Here is a 13,376-nt window from a genome sequence, read left to right as displayed (position 1 = left end):
CTATAATATCATCAACGAATGCAAGCTTTGGTTAAAGCGCGACTGGTTTGTGGATTGTTGCCATGTGCACCAAGAACAAAATTGTATTGCTGATTGGCTTGCTCATTTTCATTGTGGCTACTCATCTACTGGTTTAGTTTCTTGTGTTTTCTTCCACATGAATTGGAAATGACTCTTCAAAAGGATCTATTTGGAGGGCTTTGTGCCAGGGGAGAATAATGTCTTGCTTTCTCTGTATTTTCTCCATGGGATTCTAGTCCCTATATATATATATATATATATATATATATATATATATATATATATATATATATAAATTAGACATACTTTAGTCTAGTCACAAATGTTTAAAAAAAAATATGGGTGACAAGCAAGGAATCTAAAGTACGTATGTCTAACATATATGTAATCGTTTAACAAAATTTATCATATGAAATATTTAAAATTGTTGCATTGGTATATAATTAAGGATGATAGTCATGATACTAACTTATTCATGTAATTGAAGATAAATTTAATAATACCCTTTTATCTTAGGAATCAAAAGTGTAATTAAGTAAATATATAGAATAATCTTTTAAAAAAGTAATATGCCAAATCATATAATTTAGAAATATCTTTTGTCCCCCCTTAAGACAAATTATAATGGGCCAATGTGTCATGCTTTATGCATCTCACAACAAATAATTTTCATTATAATTATCATTTAAATAATGTTCGTTCACACGTAAATGATGTTTATCATTGATGGTTCATTATTTTAAAAACAAATGTTTATCATCATTATACTTTTCGTTCATCGCATTCATAATTAAAATGGATTACTAGCAATATAATGTAAATTCATATAATTATGAGATCAGAATTGAGTTCTATAATACACCGATTGACTTTGGCCACAAGATATTCATTATATTGTCTTATTTTTTCATTTTTTACTACTCACTAACGTGGCAAATTTTGTATAATTATTTTTGAGTAAATTACCAAAATGGTGCATCGACTATGCTAATTTTACCAATTTGGTCCTACTCATATTGATTTGGCTAATTTCCTTATTCGACTATCCTTTTTTTTTTAATCATTTTGGTCCTCCGGCGACTTAGACGGTATACGTCCGGTGACTGTAAGGGTAAGCTAGTAATTTCAACATAATTTCCGCTTTTGTTTTTGTCAACTAAATTACCAAAAAGCTAAGGTCCCTCGACTATATTGATTTCACCGTACCAATTTGGTCCTACTCATACCCGGACGTATACCGTCTAAGTCGCCGGAGGACCAAAATGATTTATAAAAAAAAAGAAAGATAGTCGAAGTAGGAAATTAGCCAAATCAATATGAGTAGAACCAAATTGGTGAAATCAATATAGTCGAATGACCATTTTGATAATTTACTCATTGTTTTTTTTATTTCAAATTCCAACTTATAAAAATTTGTAAAATCAGAAATTGAAAGAAAATTACGTGATCTTTGTTGGGACATCTAACATTATCCATTTTCAAATACATTGAGTAACTTATTTTGATTATTGAACTTACGATTTAAAAAAAAAAAAGTAGATTTAGATGCTAAATATTATTTCATGAAGAATTGACAAATCTAATTAGTGTAGCATATTATGGTCAGTATACCAAGAAGCATAAAATTCAATGACTAAATTCATAAAGATCAAATTTAAAAAAAAAAATCACTTTTGCTCATCAACTATTATAACATTTACATATTTAGTCTTGCTCTTTTAATTTTGTTACATTACATCATTGACTTTCATTTGTTTGGCACAATTAGTTTTCCTTTTAAAATTTTTTTATTCCCATCATTTAATAAATATGACAAATATGTAATTTTGATTAAAATAGTTTGCAAGAGAGAGGGAAAAATTACATGTGTATATAGTAGAACAAGAGCCTTGAATAACAAAATTGCATGTTAGTCCATTTAATTTAAGAGTAAAAAAAACATATGACTAATTGTGACAAGTAAATGAAAGAAAAAAATTAATAAAACAAAATTATAAAAATAAGACTAATAAATGTGACACCACCAGAATAATTTATGCCTAAATTTTACTATTGGGAATGAGCCTTCATTGTGTACAAAGTGAAAATTAGTTCAATAAAATGAACTTTTTTTTTTCACATTAACCATTTTTAAGGGAAAATCTATTGTATTTATACTGAAAGTGGGGGTATAAAGTTTATTATGATTGGTTGATAAAAATGCGCATTGGGCCGGCTCAATTAAGGGGCAAAGTGCTGGCAAGATTAATTTTTCCATATAAGAGAGGGTTCAAATTTCCGACCTCTCTTAAGGAACAAGAGTGGCAGAGTGCACAGCTACTCACACCAACCAAGCTGGTTAAGCAATTTTTGTTTGATTAATAGTAAAACTTATGCCTCACTTTTTTATTAGATAATCAAAATTAATATTAATATTAATTTAAAATTTCAAGAAGTAGTTAACAACCATTTAATTAATTAATATAAAAAAACCATTTTATCTTTTTACATTGCCAATTTAAAGGTCATTCTTTATCTTTTCTTACACCGCAACTAGTATTGGTTAAATTTTATTACTCAATAATTATTGGTTGTATTTGTGGAGGCGACTGTTGACTCTCGTGCTTCAGTAGGTTGAGAAAGTAGCTATATATGAACAGATACTACATTGTAAAAGAGTCAGTAGTACTCAAAATCAAATTTTAAAAAGCATTTATTTAACACTTAATTTTGAATAAAAAATTATTATTTTATGTCACTATATTTGGGTATTATTATCATCAAGTAACTTGTACTTCAATGACATTTTTGTTGTTAAGTTTTTTTTTTTTTTTTGAAGACAATGGTTAAGTTATTTTTCTTTTCTCTCATCATCTGTGACTTGGTCTCTAGAATCTAAGTCAAAAGAAAGTTATCTCGAAGATAATTCGGTATCTTAAGGGGACAATCAATGTTGGACTATGGTACACCAAGGAAAGTAATTTTATACCAATTAGATTTTTAGACGCAGATTTTGCACGGAAAAATTGACAAAAAGAACACCTCAGGAACGTACTAGATAGTTCTTAGGGGGACGGACTACCTTGATTTGCTTTGATTTGAACTCATTTTATTCGAAGTATCAAAGAGTTATAGACCGACCGGCCTTACATTCATTATTGGAAAAACTTTTTGAGGTGATAGGAGTTCCATATCCTATTCACTAACCGACCCTGCATAGTTTTCAGTTGGTGCATCCCTGGTCGGACCCCAACTGAACCATCATGCAAATGTTATACTTATATGTGCAAATGTCATACTTATATACTCAAATATAATACTAATCAGAAATACAATTTTTGTTACTTATTTTCATAATAAGTAATGTTAACAAGTGCACCTTACTTATATGGAAAAATATAATACTTTTGAGGAAAAATGTAATACTTTTAAATCAAAATGTAAAAGTATTGTATTTTTCCTTAAAAGTATTACATTTACCCTTATAAGTAACAAAATTTTATTCTTAATTAGTATTACTGTAACACCCCAATTTTCACCTCTTGGATTTATTACAAAATCCCTAATAGTACAATATATTGCGGAAGCATCAAACCAGCAGAAGACTAGGTGTTACCGCCACGCTTAGGTATCTCTCCTATACCCAAACGCTAAGGCTAAACTTACAACTTCAAATAACCATATCAACATCCAAAAGTGTACATATGGAACTAATCCTTCCAAGGTGTCTATTCTAGGATAGAGTAGTCTTCAACCTCGACTCACATCCTATTCAGAGCTCATCGGGCCACAGAGGCCCACGCTAGACTGCATCTAATAAAGGACACAACGAAGTGTAGTTAGCGCGACGGCTAAGTAAGGAAATCCATTGTCACTCGAAAGTAAACAAAGGTTTTGAACACAATATAATAATTAGAAAAAAGATAACCGTTACCCAACGGTCGCAATCTACCTGCAAGTATTTAACAGTAAAACAGTGCAGCGCAGTATATAAGTGACATCAGCACATAATACTTATATTACTGAAAATTTTCATTTAATTCAAAGTGGGAAACACAACACGCATTTTAAGGTTCGGGACACACGACCTTTTTATTCCCACTCAATCTCTCAGCGAATAGACTTCGCTCTGCAGTATGAACAAATCATACAAATTCTCACACTTCACTCAGCGAATAGACTTCGCTCTGCAGTATGAATAAATCATACAGAATCTCACACTTCACTCAACGAATAGACTTCGCTCTGCAGTATGAATAAATCATACAAAATCTCACACTTCACTCAGCGAATAGACTTCGCTCTGCAGTATGAATAAATCATACAAAATCTCACCATTCACTCAGCGAATAGACTTCGCTCTGCAGTATGAACAATTCATACAGAACCCCTCACCATTCATTATATTCACACGACTCAAAAACCATCACACTTGCTCGAATATATTCCCCAAAATACACATATTAGTTAACGTTATTTCTATTACGAAAAGCCAAGTACGAGAGTCACGATAATTCTTAAAACACCATTTTTCTCTAAATTAGTAATTATAATGCACAAAAATAATATTTGAGTCTTCAAAAATTCACCCGATTGCCCGTAGGCCTTCAAAACATCGCAATACTCGGGATTAAAAACATCGGGGAAAAGTTTGGTAAAAAACAAGTCGAAAACGAGTCTGCGTCGCGCGGACTCGCGGCTGGCCGCACCAGCGGACGCACGGCGGACGCAGGCGTCCGAGCCGCGTTCGCTGGTTCGGCGTTTCTCGCCGAAACTGGACGCCCACGGACGCGCAGCGGACGCGCGTCCGTGCCCGCGTCCACCCAAATCTGCCAGAAATTTCAGTTGGCGCAGTCCGAAAGATTGAGCCGGTAAAAATAGTTCCCGAACTCTTTTTCACTTGAAATTTTTATGGTGGAACCCCAACTTATAGTACTTGATGTCCATAAAAAGTTTTGGTCATTTTGATCCACGAATAAACACAGAAAATTCCCTTTTTGCCCTTGACAGTGTGCTGTCCATAATATTTTTCTCTCTGGACCAGTTTTGGAAAAAAAATTCGAAAACCGTACTTATACTACTCCGATCATTATGAAATTTTATATGCGGGTTCTACACTTATAGAACTACATGCCTAAAAAAAATAGGATCAAAATACCTTACCAATTTTTCCCAATAAATCTCGGAAGCTACTGCCAGAATCTATCCTGATTTCTTTTCACTATTTTCACAAGTATAAGCCTATATGGGCATAAATTCAACACATACATGCATAAATTAGCTATGAACATGTATATAAAAATTACCAAAAATCCAAAGTGTAGTTTCTTAGGCTAACTTGCAGATCCATGAACTTAACACATACTTTCCACGTAAAAATTCCTAGTCATATAATTTACTAGCATTTGTTCACCTCCAAGTGATTGAACCGACTTAAGGGATTCATTACCTTTGTAGAAACCTTAAAACCTGTACAAGTTGATGATGCCTTCCTTGGATTCCTTCACCAAAGATCCTAACAAAACACCATAATACAATGTTTTCATAAATCTTAAGTCCAAGCTTAAGTCTTAGGAGGGATTGAACCAAACAAAACCGAAGTTCTTACCTATAGTAGAGTTCTTGGAGTTAACAAAACCGAAGTTCTTACCTATAGTAGAGTTCTTGGAGTTGACAAAACCGAAGTTCTTACCTATAGTAGAGTTCTTGGAGTTGAAGAAATGCCTAAGGAGTTCTTAGATCACAAATATGGAAGACTAATATTTTTCCTTCTCTTCTTCCTTGTGTGTTCGAAAGTGAGAGAGAAAGATGAGTGTGATAGTGTAGATTATGTCTTGAAAATCAAGCAACAAAGTGCAACATTCCCATACCTCATTAATGCTAGCATTAAATGCTTCATTAATTGTGATCATCCACTTGGGGTTATGCCACATGTCAAAATCCCATGGAGTGCCTTGTAGAATAAAAATTCACTTTGCCAGTTTGGGGTTAAATCAGATAAAAGTTCGGANAATAAAAATTCACTTTGCCAGTTTGGGGTTAAATCAGATAAAAGTTCGGAGGAATATAACTTAATTCGGGAAAATTTTGATACCAAAATTATTCTAGTAATAATCCCGTCATAAATCACTAAACTTGGGAATTTTCCGGTATATCGCGAAATACAGGTACGAAGGATCGTAACAAATTTCACCCTTACAGTCCATTTAAATTTCCACTTGAACTAAGTCGGAAGTTCACGCGTAATCGCATCATGCTTAATAATCCATTTCCTAGGGAAATTCGAACCGTATATACATCCTTAAAAATTTTTCGGTTCGTGACCGGTACGTAAATCGCAGCTTTATTAATAACTAGTAAGAAAAAAAAATTCTTTCGATCACCGAGAGACCTCCTAAATGTCATAGCTTAAAAATATATATATTCTCGAACCTTAAATTTGTCGGAAAAACCGAGGGGTTACAATTACATTTGAGCATATAAGTATTACATTTGTGCGTATAAGTATTATTATATTTTCATCTTGATCCGACCCAACCCATTTCACTGTGAGACGGTCTAACACAAATTTTTGCCATTAATTAGAAATATATTCGAGTAGGGCTATGGCTAATGGCACACCATGGTCCATGAAGCCATCGATGGTGATTGGTGGGTGGTATTAGGAAAATTTTCAAAAATAGAAAAACAAAAAAGGAAAAAAATGAAAAAAGAAGATGAAATCAAAGGTCAAACAACCATTTCCTTTTCTTTATCTTTCATTCTTTCCCCCCATCTTCCTCTCCACTTTCCTTCATTTTCCTCCCTCACTTTCTCTCTAATCCTAACCCCTCTCTCTCTCTTTCTCTTTCTCTTTCTCTTTCTCTTTCCTTTCTGAGCTGAGCAAATTCAAAGACCAAAGACACAATAGCACCCTTTTCTGGGCTTCTGATTGTAGACTTTTTTCTCTCAACCTTTCCTCCAAAAAAACACTACACTCCAGCTGTGTACAACAATTTTAGGTTGTTTTTCCCACCTTAATTCTGGTTTTTCTTGATCATTCCATTCTTTTCTTGGAGGGTTTCATCTCCAATTCTCTGCCATGGAGAAAGACAGCATGTTCTTGAGCGATGAAAGCACAATGCCATATGGGATTGGAATTCAGGCCAATGAACTGCACAACTGTTTCTTCAATCCTAATTGGGAGAGCCCAATGGATCAGAGGGACTTGTTGGGGTCTTCTCTAAGCTCAATGGTGTCCTCTCCTAGTAATGGTGGAAATGGGAATTTTGTGCTGAGAGAATTGATTGGCAGATTGGGTGAAATTTCCCCTTCCTATGCTGATAACACACCATTGAGCTCACCCCCAAAGCTCAGCAATATTTCAATGGTGGATCATCATCAGGGTCAGATCAGGGCCACCTTGCCATTCCCACAGTTCTCCACTGACCCTGGCTTTGCAGAGAGAGCTGCAAAGTTTTCGTGTTTTGCTAACGGGGCCGGGATGATGAGCCCCGGGTTGAAAGAACCCGAATTGCAGCAAAGAATGGTTCACAATTTGGAAACTGGAAAGCTTTCCAGAGTTCCCAGTAATCAGTCTATCAAGGCCTCTGGATCTCAGATGGCTGAGAAGTCAGAATTGGGCGATTCCCGGGAGAATTCTTCGGTTTCCGAGCAGATCCCGGGAGGGGAAACTGCCAATTCAAGAAAGAGGAAAGCAGCTCCAAAGGAAAAAGGCAAAGAGACAACTAATGTAATGTTTTTTTTTCTTCTGAATTCTTGGATTTGCAGCTTTTCTTCCTGTATTTGACAAAAAAAAGTTATAATTCTGCAGGTTGCATCAGAGAACAAAGAATCGAGCGCCAAGCGAAACAAGGCAGAAGAGGATGCAAACAAGAAACAGAACAGTAAAGACAATCCAAAGCCACCAGAGCCACCAAAGGACTACATTCATGTCAGAGCAAGAAGGGGCCAAGCCACTGATGCTCACAGTCTAGCAGAAAGAGTACGAAACTAATCGCAATTCGTCTTGATATATCGTTTCTTGATTTCAATGGGGTTTCCTAACATGCAATTCTTACCCAACCTGAGCAGGTCAGAAGAGAAAAAATCAGTGAAAGAATGAAACTTTTACAAGATCTTGTGCCTGGCTGCAACAAGGTGCATTTCAGAATAGTCCCTTTTTAGCTTTGCCAAGAAACTTTCATTCTTTCAATGCCTCAAATATACAACAAAACCAGTCCAATATTCTAACCAAGTTGTGTTTTTATTTTTTTCATAGGTGACTGGAAAAGCTGTAATGCTTGATGAGATCATAAACTACGTGCAATCGTTGCAACGACAGGTTGAGGTAAAAAATCACACATAAACCTTTACTAGTCTCTGGGCTATTATTCTGATTTATTTACTGAATCTGTGATGGTTTTTGGTATAATTGCAGTTTCTTTCGATGAAGTTGGCGACAGTGAATCCAGCAATGGAATCCAACATGGGAGCTCTTCTAACCAAGGATGTAAGTCTGAGTGTTCCTAGTGCTGTTTTACTAAGATGTTTATTTGTTTCAAATGTAGCTAAGAATTAATGTTCTTGCCTGTCTGTAACTATATCCAGATCATTCTCCAATCCCGCGGATCAGTGCATCACAGCATGTTCCCAACAGATGCATCCTATGGGCAAAATTTGCATAGTGTCATGTCCTCCATAACCCCATTGAGCAGAAACCTAGGAATGGGATTGCCTCCTCCAATGGGAAATTTTGTTGAAAATCCCTCTCAGGTAATCAAACATAGCCCACCTGCAAAAACCTTAAACTACTGTGATGTCTCTCATCTGTGATGCTTAATTAGCTTGTGTACTAATGCCCAAACGACGAATCTCCAGGTTTCGACGTTCTTCGAGAATGACCTCAACAATGTTGTCCAAATGTGCATTGGCCAAAACCAGGCTGAGAATGTTCATGGTTAGTTATTTTTGTTTTGTTGGAATTAATAATGTTTTGTTTTGTGGGGAGAGATTTTTGAATGATGGATTGGGGTGGAAATGCAGGGAATATGACAACAGGAGCTCAAATGAAAGTAGAGATATGATCAGATCAGATAATATTCAAAGTTTCAAACAATTTGTTTCACATCATTCATTTTTGAGGCCACCCCAAAATGACAGAGGCTTCTGTATGTACAGATCAGAGACTTGGAACTTGGAAGTTCACTCAAGATGATTATTTTTCTCTTCTATTCTTTTTTTTTTTTCTATAATTTTTAGGTCATTAATCAAGGAAACCATGATTTTATTCTTATTGTTTTTTTTTTCTTTTTTAATATTTTCATTTTATGGGTTAACTTCTGAGTTCTGACAACATAAATTGGAGAAAAAACATACAGACCAGATGGTTGTAAGAAGTTGTGAAATTTTTACATTGTAACATATTGTAGAATTGTAGCTTAATGGATGGCAAGCTAAGGTGTTTCATATTTGGAAGGTTGATGAGAGATGTGATGTATTAATTATTTCTTTGCCCTTCAAATTTTCATCACTAATTTATTGGTTATAGATCATGGGATTCCATGTTTTTCTTTCCCTTTCATTTACATATACTTTTATTTTACTTTTAAAAAAAGTGACACTTTTGACCTTTTAATTATGAAAATATAGAAAATGTAATACTTCAATTATTGGTGTATCTACTCTTGTTTCTTTAAGTTAATTCTGTGAAGTGGTAATTTTAGTTCATTCGATATGATGAGTAAAATAGTAAACTAAACTGTAATAAAATTAAAATAACAGCGTTAATTGTTATTAGAATGACGCTGAAATGGCATATTAGTAAAAACTTTAATTACTTTTGTATATATATATATAAAAGACTAAAAGTATTACTTTGATGTTAATTTAAGAACCAAAAGTAGAGCAGCCAACTATTGAAAAACTAAAGTCGCTATATTATAAAGATGAAAAGTGTTGATTCCTTTTTTTTTTTTTTTTTTTTAATATAATTATGTTTGTGGATTAAGAAAAAATCTATTCTTTTTTGCTTCTGATTCCATATGCAATAATAAGTCATATACGATGACCTCACAAAGTATTATAAAATATTTAGAATAACATCTGGTCTACAAAGCAATGAATATACTTTTTGTATTCCAATTTCGACATGGAAAAAAGAAACTCCACATAAAAAATAACATACAATCCAAAATAATGTTAGCTATTGGTATTAAACTTATTTTTCAATATTCACTCCCTAGTATAGAGATTTTTATTTGTATTTTTAAAACTTGAAATAATGAGTATAAAATATTTTAAATATAATTAAATAATTAATGAATATCACTATACTCCTATTAGCGAAGTTGGACCCAAGGATTAGAAGAGGGAATGAGATAGGGGAGAATGTAATTTTGAAACAGCTCAACTGGCTACAGAGGTCAAATTTGAGAAGAAATACCAGGGATCGAGAATAGTGTGAAAGTAATCTCTGAGATGCTCTGTTAGACTAGGGCGTGGGGGCTTTGGAGTTGGGGATTCAACTTTTTGGGAAGAACGTAATTTTGAAACATAGGAAGGGCTAGAACAGTCATTTAATGGCAAGTGTTAGTTTAGGGGAAATTTAAAAATAAAAAATAAAAAAAATTGTACAAGTGTCGTAATCAAGAAAAGAAAATGTGGGAGTGGGGTCGTATAAATTAAAAAAAAAAAACACAAAGAAATAAGAAAAAGAAAAGAAGGGGGAAAAAAAACCTAAAAATGGCGTGACTTGTGGAGGATTAGATTCTACTACTTGTAAACAGCTGTTAGTGGGGACAAAATGGTCTCTTAAGTCCAGTTGGTTGATTAAGAATGATGTTTGTGTATTGTATTGAGCTGGAATCCAAAGTCTCACTCTTGATAGCAATGGGAATTACCAATACCCTCACTCATTTCAATATTTTATACTCTTTTCGTCTCAATTTATGATTCTGATTCAATTAACAAGACTTAACATACTCAGTGAGTACGATATTGATTCTGTATGCTTCACTAGATTGAAAAAGTAGTTATGAACAAATACTACATTGTAATGAAGTCAGTAGTACTAAAAAAACAACCTTAACACAAGTTATTTATAACTTTTTTTTAATATTTAGTTTAGTATTGCTGTATAAAATTAATATATTTAGAAATTACATTAAACTATTAAGCATTTAAAAATTATTAAACTATATGAAAGAAAATAAATGAAAAATAAAGAGTTAGTTTGACCCATTAATAGTAAATATGACAAAGAGTATTACATAATAATTTTTGTAATACGAACCTTGTAAGGTGAATTTGTCCGCATCATTTTAGGTTCAAATACTTTTCATGCATTAGTAAGTGTTTGTGTCTGTGTAGATTATTTAGCCTTCATTTATTTATATATATAAAAAATATTTATTGTTAACTCCAATTCACCTGTGATTTTTGGAATATGAATAGTAATTTTTGTTACATATAGTTGATTGTTTCGCATGCACATATATAATTCTTGTGTTTTAATTAAAGTTAATTGCTAAAATTTCCCAACACAAAAATGTTGATTGTTTTGTAACTGGTGAGTTATGTTAAATAGTTTCTGGTCAATTTTTTATTTTGAGTAAGAGTCAAATTCTACGGGTATAACTTGGACTGAATTCAAATTAATATCACAATGGTGAGTATATGTACTGAATATTATACATTTTGAGAGGAGGGCGGTGTACCGAACCACTACCCGCAACCTGACACAGAAACAACTTTCCAAGCAACAGTGTGGTAGTACAATTTGCAGATCGCTTAACAAAACCGAATTCAACACCACTTATCATGGATGTCAATTCCTTAACATAGTTAATAATAAAACCAAAAGTCGAATTAAAAGACTATGAACATAAAGCAAAATAAACCAACTGGGGTCTGTCTCAACATCAGTATCCCCCAAACTTGTTCCCTTCAACCAACCCAGAGCTTCGCGAATACAAACAACTTCAACTTCTTTAACTAGAAAATTACCCATAATGCCCAAACTCTTAGCCGAATATTATACATTTATACAAAGTTTTTGAAAAATATAATTATCTTTAAGATTAAGAATTAGATTTTCACTTTATAAATAATTTATATAAATTATGAGTTGTTGGGTCCTCTATAATGGAAGGGGCATATCATATCAAATACAAACACAAACACAAAAACAAGCAACCAAAGATTGAAATCTGGATGTCTAATGGTTTTTGTGTCCAAAATATGACCTAATTATTCTATTTGAATTTTTTAACCAGGAAATGAAAAGAAGCATTGTAAAACCAGGCTGGCAGTAATGGAGGTCTGGTTTGGCCAATTAGTGAATCAAATAGATTTTTTGAAATCACTAATTGGGTAGAAAATTAGGTAGAGTTTGAGAAAAATCTTGGACTAAATAATGAAAGAATAAATCAATTATTATTAGTTGTTGGAGTTTTACTATCTATCTATAAGACTATAATAATAATAAATAAATAACTTATAAGAGTCAATGCAAGTTATATTGTTAGACCAAATATATTTTACCACATAGATAAATGTATATGTAATAAAAAATAATAATTAAATCTTCTTAATATAAACATAAAAACTAAGTTAACAGTTAACCATTTTAATAAATCATAATTTTAACATTAAGTATCAATTTTGGGAACTTACTTGTGCATATTTTGTATATAAATACTAGTATATTCAGAATAAATTTGAATGATATATAAGTTCATAATTAGCGCGCGCACACACATATATATATTTATTTATTTATTTATTTATTTATTTATTTATTTATTTATTTGATCTTTTAAATTTGAGGATGTACCCCATAAATATTTAATTGTATTTGATGTGATTCGTAAAGTAGACATAGAATAAAGTAACATGAAAAAAGATAATATTTTGTCATTTGTTTAATATATTGAGTAAAATTTTAAATTATTTAATTGAATATTTAGTTTAATTTCTTACTATTAACTTGTAAAATAGCATAATCACAAGGCAATGTAGACATGTCGTGGATTATTATTAATAACCTTTTTATTTAAAAAAAATGGAATTTAGTATATGATATTTATTTACCTTTATGTATTACAATAATCAAAGTTAATAATTTACATTGAAAAATAAATCATCTTAAATTTACTAAAAAATTTAAAGGTGTACTAAGTATTTATTGTGCCATACTAAATAACAATGAAATCTTTCGTCCTAACTCCTAAGTTATACATGTAGTGACGACTCAGTCCCTTAGTAATGAGTGTATCTATTTTTAACCCTTTAGTTATGAACAAATTGACGCGTTTGATCCCGACGTTAGGTATCTGTCTCAACATGACTAAAAGGTTAAAAACCCATTGATTTTGGAGGGGTAAAGTAGGAGATTT

General features: G+C 32.6%; 1 protein-coding gene across 1 annotated transcript; it reads left to right on the top strand.

The window, feature by feature from the left end:
* Positions 1–6,780: 6,780 nt before the first annotated feature.
* Positions 6,781–9,543, top strand: LOC116014811 (transcription factor bHLH78-like). Its single transcript, XM_031254766.1, has 8 exons — positions 6,781–7,732; positions 7,814–7,984; positions 8,074–8,139; positions 8,261–8,329; positions 8,420–8,491; positions 8,590–8,754; positions 8,860–8,938; positions 9,025–9,543. Exons 1-8 carry the CDS (start codon positions 7,082–7,084, stop codon positions 9,063–9,065), a joined length of 1,314 nt encoding a protein of 437 aa, XP_031110626.1. The 5' UTR covers positions 6,781–7,081; the 3' UTR covers positions 9,066–9,543.
* The last annotated feature ends 3,833 nt before the right edge of the window (positions 9,544–13,376 follow it).

Source organism: Ipomoea triloba, chromosome 4 (genome assembly GCF_003576645.1).
Source record: "Ipomoea triloba cultivar NCNSP0323 chromosome 4, ASM357664v1".
NCBI classification, from domain to species: Eukaryota; Viridiplantae; Streptophyta; class Magnoliopsida; order Solanales; family Convolvulaceae; genus Ipomoea; species Ipomoea triloba.
Note: the sequence above shows the minus strand (reverse complement) of the source record. Positions and strands in the feature narration are given on the sequence as shown.